General features: G+C 38.4%; 1 protein-coding gene across 1 annotated transcript in view; it reads right to left on the bottom strand.

The window, feature by feature from the left end:
• The window catches only part of IMPG2 (interphotoreceptor matrix proteoglycan 2), a 70,267-nt gene that overhangs the window by 30,535 nt on the left and 13,791 nt on the right, over nucleotides 1-25,941 (bottom strand). The window contains exons 4-13 of the mRNA XM_062514868.1: nucleotides 21,012-21,043; nucleotides 20,895-20,918; nucleotides 16,126-16,155; nucleotides 11,865-11,911; nucleotides 11,286-11,371; nucleotides 8,134-8,295; nucleotides 6,990-7,048; nucleotides 5,673-5,690; nucleotides 3,454-3,698; nucleotides 2,748-2,830 (exon numbers count right to left, since the gene is read on the bottom strand). Of these exons, the coding sequence (XP_062370852.1) occupies nucleotides 2,748-2,830; nucleotides 3,454-3,698; nucleotides 5,673-5,690; nucleotides 6,990-7,048; nucleotides 8,134-8,295; nucleotides 11,286-11,371; nucleotides 11,865-11,911; nucleotides 16,126-16,155; nucleotides 20,895-20,918; nucleotides 21,012-21,043 (786 nt within the window). The remainder of the gene's footprint in view (nucleotides 1-2,747; nucleotides 2,831-3,453; nucleotides 3,699-5,672; nucleotides 5,691-6,989; nucleotides 7,049-8,133; nucleotides 8,296-11,285; nucleotides 11,372-11,864; nucleotides 11,912-16,125; nucleotides 16,156-20,894; nucleotides 20,919-21,011; nucleotides 21,044-25,941) is intronic.

Below are 25,941 nucleotides of genomic sequence, written 5' to 3'. Positions count from 1 at the left end.
CAAGGCTACAAAGGCAAGCTGATAGCCTAAAACTCAGGAATTAGTACTTTACATGGACACCTGCCCACATATAAATGCTGTGCAGCAGTGGGATATAGACCAAAAACCCTGTAGGGTATGAAAAACTGCCAAGCAATTTCAAGAAGCAGCAATTTACTAAGAGCTAACAAACTGCCAATGGTGACAAGTTAAGTGTGCAGCGAACACACGTAATATGTATTACAGTTCAAAACCACTGTAATCATTTCTGTAGCTCACCATTCCTGTCAAATCTCTTTCCATTGCTTGACCAGCAGGAATAATAGCAAGAATCCAAATACTTTTCAATCTGAAATTTTACTCCCAGTTGAAATGTGGATGCATTAAATTTTCAGCTGCATTCAAACTGCATTTGAATGCTTTGGAAACAGGCCAGTTAAAGTTGTTCTTTTTTTTTCTTAAAATTCCTGTTTGTATATATTGAGCATATTTTAAAATGCCAGTTATTATGCCACCACACTTCTGTCAAATTTTTGAATTTATATTGTAACAATCAGTTGAAAAGCATGTATACACCATAGAGACATGTGCTCCAGCAATTTTATTTTTGGCAAGACTAACCACTATAAATAAGGCTGTAAAAAGATGTACAAAATTAGAAATAAATTACACATATAAATTCCATAAAGAAAGAATTAGGACTCCCAGAAATCTCTCTTCAATACATTTATTTAATGCAAGCATTCAGTTGCCAGGGATTGCACTTCATAATTTATTTGAATGTGGATAAATGCTCCTATGGCATCTAACATTATTCAAAGATTCTTGTTACATGGCAATATATTATACTAACAAGTTGAATATCATATTGGCTAGTTCTGGTTTTCACCAATGTAAAAGGCTCACAAAATGATAAATGGCTTTAAACATAGAACCCCTCTCCCTGATTTTTTATTTTCTGCTGCCAGAAAGGCATTTTATTCCTCAAGCCAGAGCATTCCTACCTGTTACAACACAACATATACAAAAAGAAACATGGATTTCAAAAACTAGACCTGATTTTTGCTTTACTTTTAAAGAGAGCTGCAGAACTTGAGTTAGTTGCACCATCTACTGGCAATTGGATGGTGAAATCATGACAGTTCCATGTTATGTCATGATATTGGTAGGCTAATACAAACCCACTTTATTCTCAAATCACCTAGGGTAAACTATAGCAAAATTCTTTTCCATAGACAACAACTCTGCTTGAAAGCATCTACTTGAACCATAAAGGTTCGACATCTGTGGAAATAATTGATCAATTGTGTACTGTTTAAGCATATTTAAGATTTCCTTTTATTTATCTGAAGCTACTTTGCAAATTACCTGTGTATTGCAGACTGTACACAGCTGGCTTGGGGATAACACTTGATACCTTTTATGTAATCAGAGTTTTTGACTGAAGGCATAGAAGTCTTTATTCATAGTCCATGATTAGAAAAAAATATAACTTCTACAATTTTTTGTCATAATCATATTCCCAAAAACTGGTTTAAAATTTAATATTGCGAAGCTACCACTATTCTAAAATATCTTCCTGCCTGCACACCTGTCAGAGTACAGAATGGCAGAATTCTTTGTCTTACTAAAATAAAAATGTACAACATTTTAGACTCATTAGATGTCTCCAGTAAGATGCCTCCAGTAAAGAGGAGTTAACTTAAATTCATGTTCATCTACAACATGTTTAACCCATTATGGCAAATCCACATTAATTTGTATTCTAGACATCAATAATTAATTTTTAAAACTCAGTGAAAACTGTCATGAAATTAGGGACATTATACCTATGTCCATTCTAACAATATTTGCATTCTGTGAAAACAAAATTTACTTACTTAAAAACTTCAGAAGCTGGCTAAAATTGTCTGTGTCCATAATATTATCTCATGATGGACTGAGAGAGAACCTACCATCCAGCTCAAGTGGACCTGGACTTTAGGGCATGATCTGAGCTTATATCTTGTTGAAAGCACATCTGTGTTACAGATGTGAACAGAGTGGAGAGCAGGAGCCAACTGCCCAGACAATGATTCAGCACACAGAAGATCTCTCTGTTGGCAGAACTGACTGACTTATCTCAGCATTGCTGGCACCTAACTTAGTATCTTTGCATAAAGTCTCTTTGTACGGACATGGTCAGGGATACCAAGTCTCTGTCTGACATGGAGCTCTAGTCTGTGTCTTGGATTATTCCAGAGGTAGTCAGAGAAGACAATCACAAATTCACGAGACAAAAAAAGAAAAAAAAAAAAATAAACCAGTGCCAGTTCTTTTCCTCTGCTGGTATTAGGAGGATGGACATAATTTTAAAACCAAATTGAGAAGGTTATTTGAAAGAAATACATTAACAAAAGGAGCTTATGAAATTTAACATTTTATCTCTTCTAGCGGCCAACTTTAGGATTTACATCTATTTCTTCTTTCCAAAGGAAGGTAATCTTGGAAGGAAGAATCACATCTTCAGAGACATTTACAATCAAAATAAGATGATCACAGAAAACCGTTGGGCAGCAGAAACCAGAATTATCACATGAGAGATTTTATCAGTTTTTACTCCAATATAAGGTGTACCTTCATTAGTACTTATTCTGCATGAACAGAATGTGATTGAGAAGCTCTTCTCTTCCTGTGATAGAGAAGCTCTGGGTGTTGGCTACAATTCTACCTTGCTGAATTAAGTTGTTCAAATGTGTCCTAAAGCCAATGCTCAGAACCATACTCACATCGAACTCTGGGCGCTCCAGCACAACTGGATGCTCAGTAATCCAGGATGCATCTTCTGATGTGGGGTGCAGTATTTCCTTCACTGTGGAAATAGAAACACTTTGGATCTAAAGGCTGCAGTAACAGTGTGAGCAAGTTGTGTTGGAAGACTGACAGAAAAACCCTCTCCAATTTCAGATTTGTAAGTAAAATATTTGCAAAAAGTTTGCCACAGTGATTTTGTTTCTGGAAGTGCCTCCAAATCACAGACAGGAAGTGGAGGGGAAAGATGAGAACAAAGGGGTGACAGCACTCTTTTATCACCTCTAGTGGGATCATTCAATATTCCACAATAATCTGGGTATTTCCTTTGTGCTGCCTAAGGCAAACGTAGAACTGTTAAGTTGAAAATTACCCTGTGACTATGTGCACCATGTGAACCACATTTTCCTCTTTTATTCCTATTATTTTTTTAAAGTATTACTGAAATTGCACACCACAAACACAGTTTCAAAATAAAAATTAAAATAAAATGGGGGATTAGGCTAATGGATCAAGAATAGGATGCTAATGCTAATGACCTGGCCTGGTTAAGATCTCAGCAAAACATAGCTGATTTTGTTCTGCTTAATTTTTCAAAGGACAGCTGAATAATTCACCCCTATGAGATTTATTTTATAAGATGCCAGACATGTGGCACACCAATACATCATCATTAATACCCACCATTAGTAAGCTGAAGAGAGTTTGGGTCTAAAGAGATGGAAGCATTTTCAAGCAGAGCATTTTTCTGGAGGATCTCAGCAATATAATCTCGGAAATCACTGATGGTGTACACAGCTGTTGGATTATCCTCTATGCCCATGAAGGAGTTGTCCTCCACCTTGTTTGAATGAAGGTTAATCAGGTCCCAGGTGGCATTGCTGATGGCTTTTCCATCAAATGTGACAGCATAGTGAACTTCCACCCCACTTCAGTTGTACAAAGAGAAAGTACACAGATGAGAAATGCCAGGTTTTCCTAAGCAAGCAAACACTATATTTTTTCACAGGGGCCCACATCAATGCCCTTTTTTAAATACAAAAATACATGTCTTTAAAGGAGGAATAAAAACTACTTGATTCTTTTCACAAAGTTCTCAAGGGAAATGCTACCCAAAACTGACATCTGGTCTGGTACCAGTCCCATATTTCTGCTAGTGAATGGCAGACAGACCACAAGAAGACCAAAACACTGGCTTTCTGCAAACATTATTAGTGGGTCCACCAGCATCCAGTGGGGAGATTGGTGATTTTAAGGTCATGCTAATAACAGGAATGACTCTGAGGTATGAAAACAGGCAGAAAAAACAGCTTGTATATAGTAGAAATCTATAGGAGCAAGTGAGAGCCCTAATCTCTGTCACTGTGCAGTGGTAACCTGCATGAAAGAATGTTTTCAATAGCAATTAAATAGTATTTAATTCATCTTAAAATTGGGAAAATTTATCTAGACTCATTTGATCATTGATCCTATAACTCAGTTTTGTATCAGTGTACAGTTTAGGGGTTTTTTTCATATTAACTCTCTTCCATTTTCTTAATTTTATTTTCCTGAATATACCTGGATATTCTTTTCCACACGACAGCTTAGGCTGCAATCAGATTTACCACACACTGGGCATAAGCACAAGGGAACTTTAGAAGATATACCACATTTTGGCTGTGGACAGAACACAGCAAGAAAAATTAAGTAACCTATGAAGTGTTAGACAAATGGGCTCTGAATACAGGTTTTCCTGATTCCACAGAGCTTGACTGGATTTCTAAAACAATGGCTCTGTTCAGAGAAGTCTTTAAAGCCCCAGTGCCAGATAGGACAGAGACAATCCACAAAGACACTGACTAAACCCAGGAGCCTGAGTTTTGCTGTTGGCTCTAACATTGACAGGAGCCCACCTTAGGTTCACCATGGGCACTGACAGCAGAGGAAATTAAAAAGGACAGCAGTAGTGAAAAGGCACAGCAAAGATGGAACAGAATATGCTCCTCAAACATAACATTTAGGTTTAATACAACTGTGCTGTCATTCATAATTCCTAACAAATAACTACTAGACCATCCTCTTTCTGGAAAGGGATAAGCATCTGGTGCCTGTAACATAGCCCTTGTGAACACTTGAATATAGTTTGTGAAGAGATCTGTGTTGCTAGCCTTTCTTGAAAAGTTAGAATGCTCATTCTCTTTAAACCTGTTCATTGAAATTGGCTATGCTGAGACGCACACAGAACAAATTAATACATTTAGTAAAAATTAAGGCTGCAGAGTTTTTCTGTCTTGTGACATTCTTAGCATACTGAAGAAGGAAAATTCTGGATTCTTAACTTGCATATGTTTCATGAATAACAACTCCAGACTAATCCCATGCTCTGCTAAATAACATTTAAAGTTCTGCTAAGATCTGCAGCACCTCAGGCCTTGAAGCTAAGTGACCAGCCTTTGCTGGAGAGCTGTGAGTTTCTTATCTGCTTCAATTTCAGTAATAATAATAATAATAATAGTAATAGTAATAACAATAATAATTATCATCCAATATCTATTCAAGACTTTGCTGCAAAAGCATGAAGACTTTGAGTCATTGTTAAGGAATTTTGATTTCTTCACAGAAGAGATTCTTATACACAAGTTACCCCTGTAGCTGACTTGTGTTTAGGATGATTTTTCCTGAGGGTTTTTTCTTATTATTAGGACTTAAATAAGCAAATTAGGTTTATCCTTAATCAAAACAGATCAGTTACTTGCAGTTTCTGATAGTTATCTAATGTAAATATTGTGAGAGAGGGTTCTATATTCTTCTGAAGCTACAGATCTACAAACACAACTACAAATCCCAAAAAACAATGTCTTCATTAAATATGCTTTTCCCATCTGTATTATGACAATATTTATTTAAAAGGTTCTCTTTACCTGTCTTCCTCAGAAGGGCTGATTAAAGAAACAAAACAGAATAGCGAAACCTGTTAAATCAATGTCATAATTTCCTTTAAGTCTTAAAACTTTAACAAGTTTGCTTTGGCATTCTACAGGGCACACCAATTTGAAAACATACAAGAAAATCCTTTTAAGTTGCATAGTTATTCATAGTTATTCAGCGACATAACAAATTGTTCTGCTTTTACTGAACAATTTCCTATTGATCCCAAGGAATCAGCAAAGGAGAGTCATCTCAGATTATTGTAAATAACTAAATTGCTGTCAGTACCAAGAAAATCAAGGCTTATTTATTCTACCTAAAGGTTTAATTTACAACCAATGGGTTTTTGTCATGCACAGCAGAGAGCACACTTTGCCAGAAATACCAGCCTTTGTCTTCTCAAATGAACCAAGTGCTTGCAAACCTATTGGACTGCAAATACCAAGATGGAAGGTTTGCTACCTTCCAGGCTAAAAACTGGACATAGCCTAGGGCTCCAACCACAAGACCTCTCTCATTACAGCTGCCTCGATACCTACGTGCATGCTAGTTAAAATACCTCAGGAAATAAATTCTAAGACATATAACAGTCTCATAGAAAACACAATTTGGATTGACTCATGAACACAATCATTAGATTCTAAAAGTGATATTCAGTCCATTCAAGAAAAATCACAGTTTGTGAGCCCTGTACTCCAAAAGTCAGACATTTTACATTTGGTGTGCTAATTTAACAATTAACTTTAAATGTCACTCTGAAGCACAAATGGGTTTGAGAGAATCAGGTGTCTAAAAATATATTTATAAGAATACAGAGTTAAAACATTCCATATCATTTATTGAACTATCACCACCTTTTTTTGATGCAAGAGAAAGAGACCTTTATGTATCCTAAACATTAACCTTTAGAGCCATCCCAAATTAACATTAAGAATTTGAAAAAGAAATTTAAATACACCACATTTTTCTAAAAAGATTTGTATCCTTCCTTGTTTAATACTTGGACATATTTGAAGTCGCAGATAGGAATATATCCTTTAATTTTAGGATAGAATCTTGAACAAGAATGCCTTATCTTAAAATGACAGCAAACATTTCATGTGAGATTCTCTTGAGAATGCCAGAAGGAAAAACAAAATTAGTCTTGTATGTCTACTCCAGTTGCATATATAGAGGTACCAAATACAAGAGCACTCGGTTAATACATTCAAGGAGTTCCCACACCCATGCCTGACATCCTGCCAAACATCATGCTGCATCATCATACATGATCATGTTCAATCACCATATATGCATCAGTATCTTTTTACCTGTAATCCAGGATATGGATGTTTTTGTATCCAGGTAGTCCTTCAAATACTCTTTTAATCTATTTTGACAGAAAAACACAAAATTAACACAGATTCCATTCACTTCTTCTGCTCATGTGGTGAAAAATCAGGAACTGTTTCTAGCATTTTCCAAAAAAAGTATCTGAGCTGTTATATCTAAGAGGTGAAAAACAGTTAAATTTTATTTTCTTTATGGAAGAGTAGTTTTGGTGACATTGTTTCATTATTAGAATAAAAAGTGTGAAGAACAACGTCCAGTGTTCCCCAAGAACTGTATAGAAACATTCCAAGTGGATAAATGGAAAGAGACTGCCAAGATAATACACTGTGCTGCAGGAAAAAAAATCAAGACAGAAAATACTGAAAGTTCATGTTAGTTTAGAAAGTTTATGGCTTCCAAAGATCCTTACCAGTTGAGGATTAATTTTTTACTCCGTAAATTCTTATTCCCCTCCCCCATCTCCTTATTTTTAAACTGTCTCAGGTGAGACTTAATCACAGTGCTGCTGAGGTATAGGGGTTTTTTTTCCCCCCAAGAGCTTCTTTTTTCAAGCTCAGAGAAAACCAGGCAAAGGATCAAAGGAGTGGAACATCCATGTGCCCGGTGGACTCTCTCTCATCTAACATTTTTTACACTCACATATACCCATGGTATTGCTACTTGGACTCACAACTAGGAAAAATAAGATGTCTAGCCTATCCTAGCAACTTGGGACTGTCATGGTGATGCTTTTCATCTGCAGTGAAGAGTTCATATCTTTCCTATCTGGCCCAGGATCTGGCATGGGGTTAGCCCACCCTCCCCCCCCCATAAAAAGGATTTAGAGAACTACCCTGACTAAATGGGGCTAAGAAGGAGGCAAAGCTAAGAAAAAGATAAACCTCATGGAAAGCAACCATATGACAGCCTAGATGCCTCTGTAAAGAGAAAAAATAAAGACACAAACACCCTGGCCCCAAAATATGATAGCAATATAATTACCACCATTATAGACAAAATAAAAAAACCCCAAATATTTGAAACAACAGAGAGACAAATCAGGAGCCCTGACGCAGATGCTTTTTGCTGCTATTGTTTTGCAGAGCTAGAAAAAGGGAAAAGGAAGTTAGGGAAGTGGATCACCTGAGAAATGAATTGTTCAGACAGCAGTTGATACTCAGCAGCAGATGGGTCCTTCAGCTCCTCACTGTACTCTTCACTAACAATCAAAATGTTGAACTCAATCATCTGCTCAGTTACAGGTCTGACTAGCTTTTCATCCTGCTTCTTTATCTCATTATTGATCTGGATGGGAAGGAAGAAGGAAGAGAAGAGATACACTTAATGACATGTGAATGCTACAGTCCAAAGCACAGCGGGTTCACTACAGGAGCCATCAGCACACCTGTTTGTCTTGCACTATGATTGAGTGCACTATAAAGAGCACTCTCTTGAAATCTCAGGGACAGAGGCAGCAGCCAATGAGGCAGTCCACTAAGCAAGAACATTTCCTGAGAATTCTCATATTGAAGATAATTCTGTTTTTGATTTGGACACATTCAGTGTAGGTCAATCTCATTGGCCTCCGGCACAAAGTGAAGTACAGATGTGTGGGATGTTCACTAAGCAATTTCAAGTGCAACCATGGCCACTCAAACATCTCACTTGAGCCCAGTCAGCTTAGGCTGATTTACCCCAAATTTACTTATTTATCATAAGGATCCTACTTACTGTCCAGCTGGAAGACAAGCTACCTTTGCCAAGTTCCACATTTGGGAAGCACCCTGCATTGTTCAGCCTCCAGAGGTGAAGGATCCCCCCAGATATACAATGGGCACCGGGAATGGGAGCTCTGCTAAGCTAAAGCAGTGGGTTTCAACTACAGCCTACAGCTACCCAAAAAACCCCAGAGCAGTGGCTGTGCAGTGCATCAGGGATGCATGGAGCCATTATGCTTGCCACACACACAGCAGTGAATACCAAGTTTTAATCTAATTTGAATGACTGAGTATGCTTTCTGCTTACATCCCTAGTATTTTTTTAAAAGCATACTATTTCTTGTGGTATACTGGAAGACATAAAAAAAATTAAAAGAGATTTTTCTGGGTGGGAAGAGAAGGCTGACTTGTTAACTTTAGTCAAATGTCTTTTGGTAGACATTTTGTTGCTTTCTTCCTGTTAAAAAGGAAAAAAGAGAGCCAGCAAAACAGATCTTTTCAACAAAACTGCAGCCTAAGTTATGCATCATGCAGGAAACAGAAAAAGATTTCTCCGGAAAGTTTATCTGCCATCAGTGAGCAACTTCTACATTGTTTAGGAACCCTCCACAATTTTTTAGTTGAATTCTTTCCGACTCCTCACATCCCTTTTTCACTGGATAACTCTGCCCAAAGACCATAAGGACTGGTACATTACTTAAAGTTAGTTAGAATTTGAGAGATACAGATTTAGCAGGCATATATATAGTGCTATCACTTGGCTGTTTGTAACACCATGTTGTTTAAATCATCTATCAGCCCCCCAAAAAACTGGTATAGTCAACATCCAAAGGACAGAAGATGAGCTTTGCTCACACTCGACCTTGTAATCAGCAATGCATTTTGGCTGCTAAGAACAATGAGGTGGGATGTAACCGTACAAAGTGAAAACACTGGAGCAGCAGCAATCTAATTCTTGTTTCTTTCCAGTTTACTGAGTGGTTCTATTCTCTGCTCCAGTAGAAAAATTCCGGGTAGTTCTGTTTCAAAAGAAGAATAATGCTGATCTTGGGACCAAGCCACAAGTGTTCTTGGTACATAATATAAGGCCAGACCTGCAGCTTGAGTCAGAAGCTGTCTGTTTCATATTCTGTATTTATTCCAACAGAGCTCCAGTCAGCACAGAAAGTTCTAGATGAAAGAAGTTGTTCAGCTCAGCTTTGTTTCAGGGCCACACTAGGTTATTGAACAATATGGCCCAGTTAATCCCAGAACAATAAATCAGCTACTTATATGCAGCATGTGAAAATTTGTGAGCTTCTCTATGGTCCATTGAGAGTTTCATTTTTATAAGAAAACAAAAGGCAGCTGATTGATACCACTGGCTTGCAAAATTTTCTTCAGTCATGTTGGCCCATGATTTGATGATGGTGAGTTGGATTCTAGAGTGTGGGATTAAAATTAATCCAGAGGACCTGTTTCCTAGAAGCAAATACTGTCCTGGGACCTATGTGGTGGTCAGCTCACTTTTACAGAGATGTTTTAAATATGGGGTCTAGACTTCACTGTACTGTTAGCTTTGGTTAAGTATCACAGAAAGAGTGACTTGTAAAATGATAGATTAAAGTTCACGTACATCAACAGAGGAAAAAGAGCAGAGAATCAGAATCGTCAAGGCTGCCCAGGCCAACTCTCTGCTGTTCTATACAATTGTAACCCACAGACCATTGAAACGCCACAAGAGCAACCTAAGGAATAGTGTCCTTCCATAGGAATAATAGTCTTCCACATTCTTTTTGGAGCTTTCAGAGTCACTAGGCATTTCTTCTCTAGTCCTACGACACTGGCAAAATCCTCATTGATCTATTATCTCCACTGCTGGGAAAGAGGCATTTCAAAGCCTTTTCAAATGGAAAAATATCTGCCCAGGAAAATATCTCAAAACTTTAGAAATTCACACCCTGATTTTATTGATGCCATGATGATTTTTTGCCCCTTTTTTATATACCTCTTATGTATTCTCAGTACCCTTAGCATGCATACTTATAATTCCTTAAGTCTGATATCTTAGCATAGCAGGGTATTCTGTTAGGCCAGGAGACCAAATACCCTAAAGCCCTCACAGCTGGAGGCCAGAAAGCCTTATGCTATCTTGAGAAACAAAATCAAGGCCCCTTCTAGAACACATCCTGTAAACTAGGATTAGGCCCATCTAAAGGGGAATACTTCAGGATAGGGGGATGTCACACTATTCATTCAAGCCTCTCATTGGAACATCTTTGTTAGATATACTAATTTGCAAGGCCTCTAAAACCGTATATGCAGTCTACCATCAGTGTGCATTTCAGTGAACTCCACCTTGGTGAGCTGTTGCACCATAAGAATCCTTATAAAATACTAAGGTTAATCCCTTTATCTCTTAACAATGTCTGGCTCTTAATTTCAAGACCAAGAAAAATGCATCATTACGAAATCCTAGTTTGTGTTAACACAACATATTAGCAACACCTTTAATTGGTATTAAAATGTAAATGACCATAACAATATAATGCAGGGAAGCCAACAGAATGCTGAACCAAATGAAAAAAACCCACTCACAGTGGTGTCTACAGTGTCATGGATGGTATCACCCGCAGGACTCTCGATGGAGACCTCATGAGGGGGAAGAACATTGGCAGCTGCATCTAAGTTTGAAAGAGAACAGTATTATTTTGATTTGGTTTATTGGTTTTAGTTGTTTGTGGGTTTTTTTGTTTTGTTTTGTTTGTTTTTGTTTTTATAATATACCCACAGAAGCAGTTCAGCAAACATAAACCAATAGTCAAATTTGATTCCTATTCCCATCATCATAATAGCAACAGCACAGGAAACACATGAAGAGCCTAGGAAAAGTATCAAATACACTAATCAGTATAAGATGCTAACATTCTGACTAAGCAGATGTAATTGTGAAACATGAACTTAAGTGCAGTAAAAACAGCACAGAACAAAATTCTTGAGTGGGATTTTCATGATTCATGAAATAACAAAATGTTGGCACATAACACTATCACCAGATTACAAACGGCATTATAGAGGTGGAAAAATTCAGAGCTTTTTCTGAAATCCAAACATATGAATTTCTCAATTTTCTGGTAATTCAAAATCAGCCTTAACAGTAATTAGATAAAAACTGACCTCTCAGTGTGGTAACATCAGCATCCAAAGGTGGAGTAGGAGTCCCACTAGATAAAAACAAATCAGAAATTGAAGCTGGATGTGGCAAGATAAATGCAGTAGTTTTTGGTATTTCTGTGATTTGGGTACTACACTAAGAAGCACAAGTGCAGGAGAAATTTTTCATGGTACTATTTTGCTCATAACTTCATAAAAATTAGGCTTTTTAGTATTTCAGTTATATTTTGCAACTTAGATTTTGCATCATTTGCATCATACAACACATCATTATGTGTCTCTGGGTTGCTAACCTTCTTACATCCCAAATGACCTGGAGTCCCATACAGAAATACATTTTGCCTTCTAGTAGTTCTATAAAGAAATAAAGAGATAAAACACAAAGATACCTATAAACCACTCAGTTTATAAAACACTCCCCAGTGCACTAAAACACCAAAACTGTGATGAAATCACTACAAGAAGATGGGTTCCTTTAATCATTAATTTTATTCTGCTTATTCGGAAATCTTCAAAATGCATTAGTTTCCAAACCCAATTATGGGATTCACATACACATATGAAACAACTCTGGGCCAAATGTGAAAAACATTTCAAAAGAAAAATCACATGAAGACTGTCAGCCTGAAGAAAAACTAACAGCTTTGACATGACTCTTACAGTAAACCCAAGATGCTTGGAGTCAATTCTGTAAGCCTGGAGCAACTGTCAAGTTACCAAGAGTGGAAAAAGTGCTCTGACAGAAACATGTCTTTCCTGAATGAAGAGAAAATTGTTTTTGAGTTTGTCATATTGTTAATATATACAGCACAAGCTGTAGGACTGGAGTTTAAGTGCTGGAGAGAAACTGAACATGAAAATTACTGAAGTTCATTGTATTGAGATATTTCTCTCACTTCTAAAGGATCTCCTTTCTTATTGCACCATGAAACACATATTGCAGCAAGTTTTCACTCTGATACATGCAACATTGGCCATGGTTCCTGGCTTTGCCAGGTTTGTTTTATGATTCACATACTCTACAACTGGTCTTGCAGGCTATCCTCAAGCAAAACTCCTCTCAAATTTGATATCTTGCCTCCTTCAGGCAGTATAGTCAGTCTTTGTATTACTCAAAGAAAGGCTCCCAGCACCAGCCAGCCAGCCCAATCCACAGTTATATTCTACAGATACCAGAGCACCAGCATATGATCAGAGAAAATATATATATATACATACACTCAGAGAAACTACACTATACTCAGAGAAACTACAATCACTTAACCATAATTTCAACTGAGTTAATGTCTGAAACACTTCCTCACTCTGCCCCTCACAGACACATAATACGTATGGGCCAATAAACAGACCTAAAGGTAAACCAGATGAACTTTCTATTTAAGCCAATATCTTTTCACCCATCCTTTCCCAGAAGGTACCGTCTAATCCTCCACATAATGATTAACTATACCAAAACATAGTTCAGGGAATGTTAAACTGACAGGGTGAGATCTACACAACAATTCTAAAATATTAACAACAACAACAAAAAAAAAAAAAAAAAAAAAAAAAAAAAAAAAACAACAAAAAACACTTCCACATGAACAAATCAGAAAATACTTATTCAAGAGTTTTAACAGTACCTTTATATATTTCCTTGCACAAATAAAATCAATGAGCTCCATGCAAGCTTTGAAGTGTAGTTGTGTCTGCTTCCATCTCACAGACACTGGTACCTGTTTTCAGCCAGCACAGTGAAAGACTATTTTTGAGTTTGCCAGTTCATTGACAAACTCAGTAAATCTCTGAATCATTTCCAAGACTGGAAAATTTTACTAAAAAGTGTAATTTAGACAAGATAGCCTCTCTTAAGGGTATTTTCTTAAGAATGCTGGTTGTGTTTTAGAGGGATTTAGTTTCCTTACTAAAAAGGAAATTAGTTTGTTATCTTAGAACTGCAATAAAAACTGTTGCTTAATAATTAATTGGTCTCATGAAACATTTCTCCAATTAGGTTCACCTAGCTTCAAGATGCCTCTTTTACCAGTTTCAATATGAAGCATGTAACATCTACACTGGAGTGTTACCAAATTACAGCATCAGAGCATTTTAGTTTTTAATGTTGCATCATGTTCAATGTTCAGAGCAAGAATGACTCTACTTTTCAGGAGAGATGAACCACTCTGGGATTTTATTACTTACAAACTGTTTAGTGTAACTAGGGTCAGAATATAAGCTTAACAAAAGCAAAGTAGTGAATAGTAAAAACTCTGCTACAGAATTTTTAATGTGCTGCTGAGTTCAAACCTATATATAGCCATTATCTGAGTCGTGTATCCAAACCCTTTTCTAAAGAAGAGGACAACAAGAAGAGAAACATGATTTACTGTGGTAAGCCCTGATCCCAACCTTAGACTCATGGGACTTGACCCAGGTGGCCACAGGTTGGTACTCAGTATTCTTTGAGGAATCTCTAGGCACTCTTGACCTCCAGCTACTGCCCCAAAAGGCACAGGTCACCCACGGATCTCACATTGTCCCTGCCAGCCTCTTGCATATGTGTGCTGCAACTCTGGGCATCTCAAAAGGACCAAAATTACTATCTGACCAACTGAGCACCCAAATCTGGAGGCCAAGGGCCAGACACCCACCCAGCCACTCTCTCACTCCCTCCATCTCCATACGACAAGGGAAAACATATGATGAAAAGCTTCTGGGTTGAAAAAAAGCCAGGAAGATCACTCACCAATGACCTCCATGGGAAAATCAGACTCAGCTTGGGGAAAACTAATTTATTGCATATTCAAGTACATTTGGGTACTGAGAAGCAGACAAACATTAAAACACCACTTCATCTTCACCCTTTCCCAGGCTCAACTTCAGTCTGGACTCCTCTACCCAGTGCATGCTCTGCAGGGGCAGCAGCTCCATCAGGAAAGGTCTGCTTGCTCCAGTCCAAGCCCTCTCTTGGCTGCAGGGAATACATGATTTGCCATAGTGGAGTGCCTTTGGCCTTGGCATTCCCCATGCCACTGTTTCTCATTCTTTTTGTTCCCTCTTCCTCTCCCTGTGCTGTGTCTCTGCCCTTTCTCAGACAGGCTTTCCCTGAGCTGCCACTGCCATGAGTGTAGAGCTCAACCCTGCTCATCAAAGCTGTCTGGAACCACCTTGGGGCACCCCCAGAACCTCCCCAGACTGGAAGCCCCCTCAACTAAGTTGCTTGAGTTTTCAAAAGAAAAATCCTCAAAGCAGACAAGAAATCCCAAACAAAATGTTGTGGTATAAATCACACTTTCTAAAGAGGAGCAGTTTACAAATGAAAAGGCCTAATATCTTCCTCAGGTTCTATTTCTAGATCAGATTACTGGTTATAGACACATCAAAGTGAAGTTTTCCAAGTTTCAAAAGTCCGTGAGGAATTTCTAAGTCATTGACCTCAACAAATGGCAGCTCTCCAACAGGGCAATTCTGTCAGAAGCGGCCCTTTAGGCTCTAGGTTAGCCACATGGTGACAACCACAGCCCAAGTCAGGCCTGGGGGCAGCCATGGCAGTGCTGAAAGGCAAGGTAAGAGTAAGGCCAGTGTCAAGGTGAGAGTTAAGATTGTGTAACAAATGCAGCTCCTTAACTGGCACTGAGGGCTTTTAAACACAAGCCCTCAGTAGCTAACAAATTTTCTGACAGAATTCCAGTGCACAGCTGGCTGAAAAATTAAAAACCAAGCACTTCAACATCACTTACTAAAACCCTAATACATCTAACCAAATCGGTCAAGCACCAAAATTTGATAAAATAATCAGCAACCACTTTTTTTCAAGAGGATGAAAATATAGTTTTAAAGATACTATGCTACAACCAAGCTCACTATACTCACAACACTGGTTTTTCATTACTTCACCAGAATGATAAGGTTTGCTTTCTTTTTGCCTTCTACTTTCCCTTAACACTTTTCAAATGCCCACATTATTGATCACCTTAAAAAAACATCACTTGTATTGGGCACCTCTAAGGACATCACTCAAAATGCACATTGCAGTGCATATACTGAATTGTCTGAACACATAATTTTTCAAGGTAAACAGTGATTCAAATTCACATTTACTTCCACCATTTAAAATACATGAGATTTTTTTATGGTTTTGCCCCACAATTAATTCAGGGCCCACAACTGATTTTTAATTCTACCTACACAAGCATGTCACTCCACGTAGAGCAACTGTATTCCAAGAAGAGTTTACTGTGAGTTTGAGACACAGACATATGAAATGCAATTTCCATTTTCCTACCTGCATGAGTGATTTCCTGGATCATCTTGGCTGAGCAGTAAGTAAAATATAAAAACATACACATATGTATGGAGAGGCAGGAAGGAATATAGACAAGCAAATGTCTAAGCACCAGAATGAACAACACTGCACTTGTGTTTCCATAGCAGAAACAAGTGGTTTCAGATCACACAGCTCTGTTAGACACCAGGATCTAGGCAGGTGTAAGGTGTAAGATCCATAAGGGACTAGGAAGTTGATCTGAAGCAATGAGTGCTTATGGACAGCCTATACATATTATTACAGCAATCACAGTTCACAACTACAGCCCACATGCCCCCTTTTTCAAGGCCCAGGGTATGTACTTCTGTGTGACATCAGTCATGCCAGGAGAAGACAAGTTCCAGTCCACCAAAGCATAACCAGAGTTCCACTGACTCATAGGCCTAAGCTGGTTCTTTATGTGCAGCCATACTGTGTTATTAAGGAGAAACAACATTCTGGACCTGTCAAATGGGCCATCAGTGGTACCATTTCACAGCTCCCCATGAAGTCCTATGAAGGCATTAGTTAGGTTTTTCTCTACATTTCTTTTCAAGGTTTAAGACAAACCCAACTCTGTGGTTGAAGACAGCAAAATCTTCATATTTGTACTACATGTTGTGGACATCCACCAGTTTATCCATTATTTATATGACTGTTGGTCAGCTTGAATGGTCTAAAGTCTAACTGGCTATGTCAAGCATTTATTTTTCTTGAACAATAATACTTCAATTCTCATATTGCACAAAGGAGAGAAAATTTTATTGTCTGATTTTCTCATTTTTAAATATTTCAATCACACAGCCTTGAACTATCACACAATTTAAGAAGTCTTTTTAAGCAATTTCTGAATGCAAGACAGTCTTATATTCAGAATCTCTTCCTTTTAATATTTACATGCATATATCTTAATTTTCATTTAGGTAGTTTTGAATTTTCATCTCTTTTGGTTCTAATTAAAGCAGGACAAACTTTTAATATTTGCTACAAGACAGTAGGAAGCACAAAAGAAAACATATAACTAAAAAGGACCAGTGTGGTAAAGCCATGCAGATGATTTAAAAAATTCTGAAATTAGGAATACCACTGCCAAGTCCACATGCAAACAGTAAAGAAACTCAGGCACATTTCTATGTCACTGCAGGCAGAACTGCTGAAATGATCCCAGCACAGAAGACTAACTTGTTCATGAAGCACATTTATCTAAATAATAAAAGCCAAATTGATATATCATCAACAATTGCTACCACTGCTGATAAAATATGGATTCTAGATTTGCCAATGTATTTCAAGGCAGAGAACATGGACAGAACCCAGGAGGTCTGGACAAGATTTACTGCAACTAATTTCAGTGAGTTTAGAATCAGCAAGTACCATCAGAAAGGACATATGCCTCTGGATATTTCATTTTACATGAAAAAATGCTTCTGAAGAAGTAAAAAAGAAGTGTGTTATATTCCTCCTTTTCAACCATCCTATCCTCTTTATCTCTTCCTCAGCATGCTGTTGTGCATACAGCACTCTAGCAAGGCTATGACATAAAAGCTTTTGTTTTCTGCTGCAACAATTTTGTGATACATCTTTGCTTTCAGCTGATTCTCAAGGTCTGGCTTTTGATCCCCTAGGAATTAGACAAAAGGAGTGTCCTATTGTCAAGAGACAGACTTCAATATTAAGCGACAGAACTCCATTATGTGAAGTGCCAGTGGCCTACCAAATAAAGCAGTCAGTAAAAGCCTTTAGCTGATGTAGTGCTCTGACACTTCCAGCTGGGGCAAAAACACTCCAGTGTCCACTGCCCTGGTCTGGAATTTGTCCCTTATATTGTTTTTCCTTTTGAGGCTTTCTCCTTGGTGGTACTTAGTTTAATCCCTCAAAAGGTCGGGTAGCTGAGCATTTAACTATGTGAATGCATGCTCTAAACCTTATGGGAACAAACTTTCATCCTGCTGTTACATCACTGTCAGTAGTGCCAGACTGGGAGATATTCTAGGAACTAAACTACAAGAGCACAAGGCACCTTTCCATAGGATATATTAGAACTATCCCAGCATTTAACTAGACAAAATCGGCTTTTTCCAGCTAGAGAGAAACACCATATTGGCATCTGGGTAGAATTATATGAATTGCATTAAACTGCTCAAGCCACAGCTCAGTTTTGATTTGGAGAGGTAGTATAGTTAAAATGACGAACAGATATCAAGGTCCTGTCTTCCATTCCAGATCAACCCCAAATTAAGAAACTGTTTCAAAGAAAAAAAAAAGTTTCTTCAAAGAAAAAAGTTTCTTCAAAGAAAAAAGTTTTTCTTCAAAGAAAAAAAAGTTTCTTCAAAGCTTATGGTTTCTTGTGTGGGAACTACATTCTAGAATCTGTGGCAAAATTTCTCTTGTTCTTATCCCTGGGAAAACAAAAAAATATGCCCAGTGCCAGGCCTCCAAAGTGAAATAGCTGCTTCTGCACAGTCATCAGAGACACTGGATCTCACCACAGAACAAATCAGAGACTTCAGCTAGACTCTCACTTCAAGGCACCAGCTGGAGAAGCCCGCCCTGCCCTAGCAATGTGGCAATCTCACCTGAACATCTCATCTAGGTACCCTGAATATCTAGATATTGAGGAAAGTCCTGCCATCCCTCAAGACAAGATCAGAACAGTTTTGCATTGTGACACAGGAGGCACAGCTGGGTGACAAATCAGCTGTGTTCAGATCCTAGCATTGCCCTGCACTGGACCAAACTCTCTCTGCACATGTGGGTCAGCAGGTGAGTACAGCAATACCCAGGAGAGAGTAGAACCGCATTCACTTTTCCTTTCTGCAGTATTGCAGTAGGATGACACTGGATTTACCACCCTGCACCTTTGAGGCTGCTGATGGTCCTGGGTTGGGTACTTATGCTAATTTCTTACAGAACATTTTTAGAAGGACACTTATTCTGATCTTTACTGGGAGGTCTGGTTATTTTTTTCAGGGAATAACACTGGTTGTTGTCAGTATTGAGATGGCTGGCTTACTCCTCTTGGGGCAAGATGTTGAGTTAGATAAGACATCATCTACCCATGACAAAAAAATCACAGCTTTGTTTTTTATAGGAATCTGGCTTACCAACTTAAACCATGAATGCTCTAAGATGTCCAGAATGGGCTTAGAGTAAGTTTGGATTTTATAATGGAAAAATTATTTCTACTAATTTCTCCTGATGTTCTATTACCCAGGGCAAGTCTACTTGTTTCTGTCACTGTTTCAGTCCTCTATCACCTTCTTTATGCTATAAAACACTACAATTTCCAAGCACAAGACAAACAATATATTATAGATGAAAAGATACAGTAAACCCAAAGTTTGAACTAATGGCAAATACCAAAGATCCCAACCTAAAACTATGAACAATCTGAAGCAATACATACTGAAATAGAAGCAGTGTCTTTTTGAGACAGAGGCAGAACAGCCGCACAGTGAACTGAGTTTGAAGTTTGCCAGTTGTCTACAGGAACCTCTTTAATGTTGCCATGATACACTTCATAAGGTGGCTTTTGGACAAGTACAACATGTACTCTGTTCCACCTTTCAGTCAAAAGTTGGGCTTTTTGCACTGTTCTTTGCTTAGCCCAGTACCTGCAGATTCTAGATGCATTGACACCAATTCCTCTCATGTATCTCTACATTTACTAGATTTCCAAAATGATCACAGAGAAGGCTTCACTAAGTTTTCAAACTCAATCTTCTTCAGAACAGATGGACACTACCCAGCTGACCTGGAGGCTTTCAGGGAGAGTCGTTGTCAAAGGAGCACTCAGCTCCACAAGACAGAGAGAAGTCAGCCTTTTAGGAATCACTTTTGCCATTACCATCTCACATTATTAATTTTAACATATGCTGTGGTTATGAAATCACTGTAAGGCTATCCAATTTGAGAAGTTGGGGGTTTTTCTGAGAAGACTGCCAAATGATTACTCTTCCTGGTATTTTAATTACTCATATTTAGCATAGCTTTATGTGGCCTGTGAAGCAGAGAATTGAACCTGCCAGTTTTTCAGAGGAGTTCAGCACCACATTGTTTGAGTTTGAATTACCCTAAAAATAACAGCTTATATGAAGTTCTGAGTACCAATGGAGCAATAATAATTTGAACTTGCTTTCAGTTCAATAAAAGACATGAAAATAATAGGTCAAGTTCTTGTTTGTTTTGGTACAAAGATGCCACAAATCAATTTTCAGTGTTATTGCCTTGTTAAAAGTGTGAGGAGTCCAAAAACACAATTCCCTTGTAACTATTTATAGAACACATCTCTTGAAAGTCTTACAAAATAGCATTTCAAAATATTCCATTTTCTTTACATTTTTGTAATGATGACCAGGACTACCTGAAAGCCTTTGGGAAAGATTTTCAAGACAGCCAGAGCACAAATAAGTAACTATGGACACATCTCTTTCCCAGAATAGATTTCCCCCACTAAACCTCTTCAGGTAAACAGCCTGTGTCTGTGCCTGGCAGCCCAACAACCAACAGGGTGATGACACACTTAAGCAGAAGTACAAGCCTCAGATGGGCTGAGATATTTTCAGCATGCCAGCCATGCCAGGACAGAGGTTCACATGCAAGAATCACCAGATTTCCCCACACTTTTCTATACATCCTTTTGCACAAAAGTGATTTTTTTTCATCTTCAGCGCACCAGTCAATGCCAGCAGCAGCAAGAGCCAAAGAAACGACCTATCACTAGCCTTTAGAAAGGGAAAATTACTCACCCACATGACCAATCAGCACAGGAACTGACAAGAAAAAGAGAGAAAAGATTACAAAATGTCACAGCTTGGCCCTGTTGTTATCTCCAGAGAGAATAAAAAGAGAATACAGATACTCACCTGCCCATTGCTTCCTTTGTATAGGCCAGTTTCTGGAAAACAAAAACAATTCTTAAATATATTTGAGTATATAATTAAGGTAAAAGAAATTGAAATGCAGTTTATGCCTCTTTATTTCCTTCTGCATGCTGAAATAATTCTATCTCTGTAATATCGTTTGTTAAGTTCAAAATTTATTAACAAAATCCCAGCTGAAAAGGAAATATATTTGACATTTCCAAAATACAACTGAAACTCGACATCAGACAGTGTAAAGAGCATTAGGTTTGTCAGAGGTGCTCTACATTTCTGCATTTTCCTGCAGTGTTCTGCATCCTCCCATTTTAGAGGATGTCAACAATAAGAACCTTTTAAGCAAGCAGTCTTCAGAAATTCAGTATTACTTCTGCTACTTCTCTATAGATTTTAAACCATCTTTTGAAAGTAAAGCTACAGCTTAAGGTACCACAGCAGGATTAATCTGATGACTTTGTTTATGGTGGCACTTTATACAAGTGGCAGGGATGATGTTTTTTCATGTACTGGCGTAAAAAGACTAAGAAGGGCTACACGGTTATTTTTTTCATCAAAATTATCATGGTATTAGTGCCATGAGTTCTATAGGAGAGTCAGAGATGCTTCTGTGAGGAACACCACAAGAAGTGGAGGAGGTCCTGAGAAATAATGCTATATCCTGCTGCTGTACCAGTATAAAGAGAATATAAAATGTTTAGAGAAAATAATTGTCCATCCACAAAATTTCTGTTTCTCTGCTTTAGGGGATCAAAACGGGATTGTTTGGTGGACTGCTTATTGGGCTAGCTTTCTTTGTATAATCAATGCAGGTATATTTTTCAGTAAAAACAACAGGAAGTGAATCAACTCAAGTATCTCCTTTGAAATTAAACTACCATTAGCATTAAACATACTATTTCCACTTTGCAAACTTCTCTGAAAAACACCTGTATGTATTCAGTGACCTAAGGACTCTCACTCTAAGCTATCTTGATGTTTTTCTTGTGAAGGAGGTTTGAAAAGGCAAAAGAGACCTCCTGAGCAGGTTGGCCTGCTCACTCTATTTACCTGTGTTTTCCTGTGTTTCTAAGTGAATAAATTCAGCTACTATTGATTTGGAGCCATGTCAGTGAATAGCTTCTTCTTTCTAGGAAATGTGGGCATTGTGATCACAGCTAGAATGGCAGACAGGTTGGATATCAGCCTGAGCAGGGCTTACCAAAATGCTAATTTCAGTCAGCTTGCCTTTCAGCATATTCTTTGACCAACATTTATTATGTAACTACATTTAATGAAGCATTTGGAGATTCTTTAGTATGAAAAACTAAGAGCAAGACTAGTTTTAAGTGACAAACAAAGAAACAAGGTAGTCTACAGTGGAAATTCTAACCGAAGGCCACTAAAGCTGTGTTGGACTTTGGGTAATTTTTTAAGGGGTCATTATGCTGATCTATCCAGTGCTTGTATATTCACTCCTAGTGCACTGGGATCTACAAGGAAGAGAGAGATTTATTCTCTCTCTACAAGATTTTGGAAAGTTTTCTGTAAGTAGTAGCTCAGTAAAAAGTGTTTGTGCATTAGAAAAGGAGATGTTCTTCCACACTCAGCCAATCGGGACAATTTCTAGGTGCTATTAAAACCAATCCTGGTTATTACAGGCCTCACACATCTTTTCAATACCCAGTGCTAATCTATACCCAGCAGCTTTACTCACTGCTCCTCAAAGGCCCCTGAGAGCAGAGCTCAGTGCAGTCCTGACCACTTCCTAGAGCAAAGAAATAGGGACACCCCAGTAAGGGGTGCCTGGGCCAAAACTCTGTTGCGGGGCAGTCTGAGGAGCTGGTGGCTCCCAAGTTCCCCCAAGTCTGGGGTCCCTGGACTTAACCAATATGTCTTGTTATTTCCAAGTCATCTATTCAACAGTTTATAAGGAGAACTTATGAGAACCAAACCTGAAATGTCAATTATTATTTTAATGGCCAAAGTTAGAATAAGAAACAATACACAGTCTCCACACCCACAATTTAAATAAGGCATCAAGTCACTAAATTCTCATAAAATTTCATAGTAAACTAGCACCCCCTATTGCTAAACTAGCATGGTCTGCAATAGTTTGTAGTGTGATGGTCATCCTCTCTCTCAAATGTGTAATTTGCTTTCCAGCCTGGGGTGGGGGCAAGAGATGACATATTTGAACTCTATGGCAAACATCACCTTTTCCCCCTAATTAGAAGCCAAGGGCTCTAGAGTTCTAATACTGGCTTGTTTAATAATTTAGGACAGAATAGCCTTTGCCAAAAGACCTCACCTCTCTGACTCAGCTCCTTCAACTAAGATGGAGCTAGAAATTAACCTACTGCACACACACTGCAAGGATTATTTAATGTCTTCAACCTTTCAATACTTGAAATAAATAGTTCTCCATAACAACAGCAGCCACACCAAAGCTAAAGGGAGCTTTTTTTTACTCACTGAAGCTATCTCTGGCAGGTGCTTTGTACAAAATTAGTTCTCTTGAAGAGAGTCCTTCCTGACATTATTATACCAATTCTCCTAATGCTGGGACTTCAGTTTTGTGTCCATTGCTCCAGTGCTCACCTTTCTCACCTTTACATAATGAAAAATTATCACTAATTAATACAAATACATTAAACACAAGCTACAACACTGCAGCAAATCATATATAGTACCAACCAGACGAACTTCTGTCAATTCATGATCTTGCAGAAATGTAATTATACAGGACATTCTTGCCTGATCCTAAGAGACTATCCTTATGCACAGAAGACAAAATATCCTGAGGGTAATCCCAGGCAGGAGAAAAAGGCAGAGGAAATGTCAAGGAGATCTGAAATAATCCTATATTAGTTTAATCCCATCTGTGTAGTACTGTACCAAGCATATTTGATTTAACCCATCTATACACTTCATTTACCACGGCAAAGTCAAACCAATAAATTATTCTCTATCTGCCTGTCCTGATTCCCCACCATGCTGCAGGGCAGAGCCACACCATCGTGAAGGTAAGGCCACAGAGCTGGGGATTTTCAAGGAAATGGAGGACAATGTCCAGAACTGAAGCAATAGAGAAAGGTCAGGACAGGGAGAAGTGCTTTGAGGCACATCCCTGACAGGTAAGGTAAAAATACTGTTCACATTGAGTTAGAGGACAAATAACAGGAGCAACTTGGTGGAACAGATATTGTTTCAGATATAACTTGTAATGAAGGCCAGATGTGTATATATGGCAAAGGCAGAAGGGTTTTCTTTTTAAACTAGAGGAGGCTAAAAATTGTAATGCAAAGAATGAAAGGGAATAGGAGAACAATAAGTGCACGAATAAGAAAACTGAAGGGTGAAGGAAATCTGACATTATGGTTCAAAGAAGGGCAATTGGATTTTTTTTTTTGCATACATAAGAGGGGATGGAGGATGTGAAAGAGCAGATATGATTTGCTTTTTCCATATTTAGAAGAAACTGAAGGAGGTGTTCTATGCAAAGAAAAAAAAGTAAATACCTGGAAGGAGTGGTTAGGACATTTAATAAAACAGAGAAAGACAATGGTTAGCAAGGAAGGTCACAGAACAGAGGAAGAAGAGAGACAGCAGAAGAGATCTTCCTCAGGAACCTGAGGAATACAAAATAATCTGCCTCTGTGAAGTATTCAAACAACAGCACTGGGAGTATGTGCTTACAAACATCATTGGGATGCTACATCCCACCTTTGAACACAGCTCTCAGAATTCAGGCAAAATCACTCATTTTATATTGCTAAATACCCTTTTCAGCAAGCTAATTTTTGTTATGGTAACCATTCAGGCATCCTCAGGCAGGGTTATCCTAATCTCTCACTGAGCAGTTAGCACTTACAAGCACACTGAAGCAGATAGAGCTGCTCATGGGTGAGAAAGTCAATACTACATAAAAGTACTACTGAGTCAACACCATTGATGGGTTTGTATCTTGTCCCAGGAACTTTTCAAGTTGCCTTTTGGCAAATGAGCACCTCCCATCACAGTTTTGGGGATTCCTGGGCTGCCTTTTGATTCTCAGGGAAAGCTCTGTGACAAACTCCTTTCCACGCTAAGTCTCAGCTTAACTCTTGCCTCTCAGACCCACCAGAGCAGGCAGAGCACAGATTTCCCTCCCACCAGCAGCCAAAAAAAAAACTCTCACGGACCTGGTTCCTTTGGAAAGGATTCATAACCTAGTTCCCGTTGTCCCATCTGCCCAACACTGTCAGGTGTACTTTGTTATAGACATGGGGCAGCTGAGGAGCCCTCAGCAGGTATGGTTGAGTATCTGCTCAAGAGATTAAGTTGCACAGGTTCCTTTAATGCTTCATTTCTCATAACAGCTTTTCTCAGCATCTCATCATTGTAAATTGTCATTAGACCTGTAAGGAACAGCAACTCCTTAAAACTTTATTTTCTGAAATCTGATTGAAATCTGGGGAAATTGAAATTATGACATGTATTACATGCCCACATTGGAAATGCAGGATGCAACAAAACTTTACAATGAAAGCCCTGCAGTATCAGGCTTTAAACTGCTTTTTGCTATGGACTCAGGAAGGAGCCCTGCATGCCAGCTGTAAATTCTCCTATGAACAGCATAGGCTGTGCTGTTTTGGCAGCAGTGTTTCAATCTCATAGCAAGTCATCCATGGTTCTTGGGAAACCAGTATTTACTTTCACTTGCATTTCTACTCACTCAGATTTTCAAAAAATTGTCTAGCACAAGTGGGAACATGGCCACAGTCACAGGGCAGAGTCAGGGCAAATTTGGCAATACTGGAATTCCAAACTTAGATGTCTCAAAGAGCAGAATGGGATGAATGAGGATGTTACAGAGTATGAATGTTACATTCTATATAACAGGGTTTTACTCCCTACTGAAATACAGCTACACAGTAAGAAACATATGCCAAGTTAA

Source organism: Cinclus cinclus, chromosome 2 (assembly GCF_963662255.1).
Source record: "Cinclus cinclus chromosome 2, bCinCin1.1, whole genome shotgun sequence".
NCBI lineage: Eukaryota > Metazoa > Chordata > Aves > Passeriformes > Cinclidae > Cinclus > Cinclus cinclus.
This window is presented reverse-complemented; position numbering and strand designations above follow the sequence as displayed.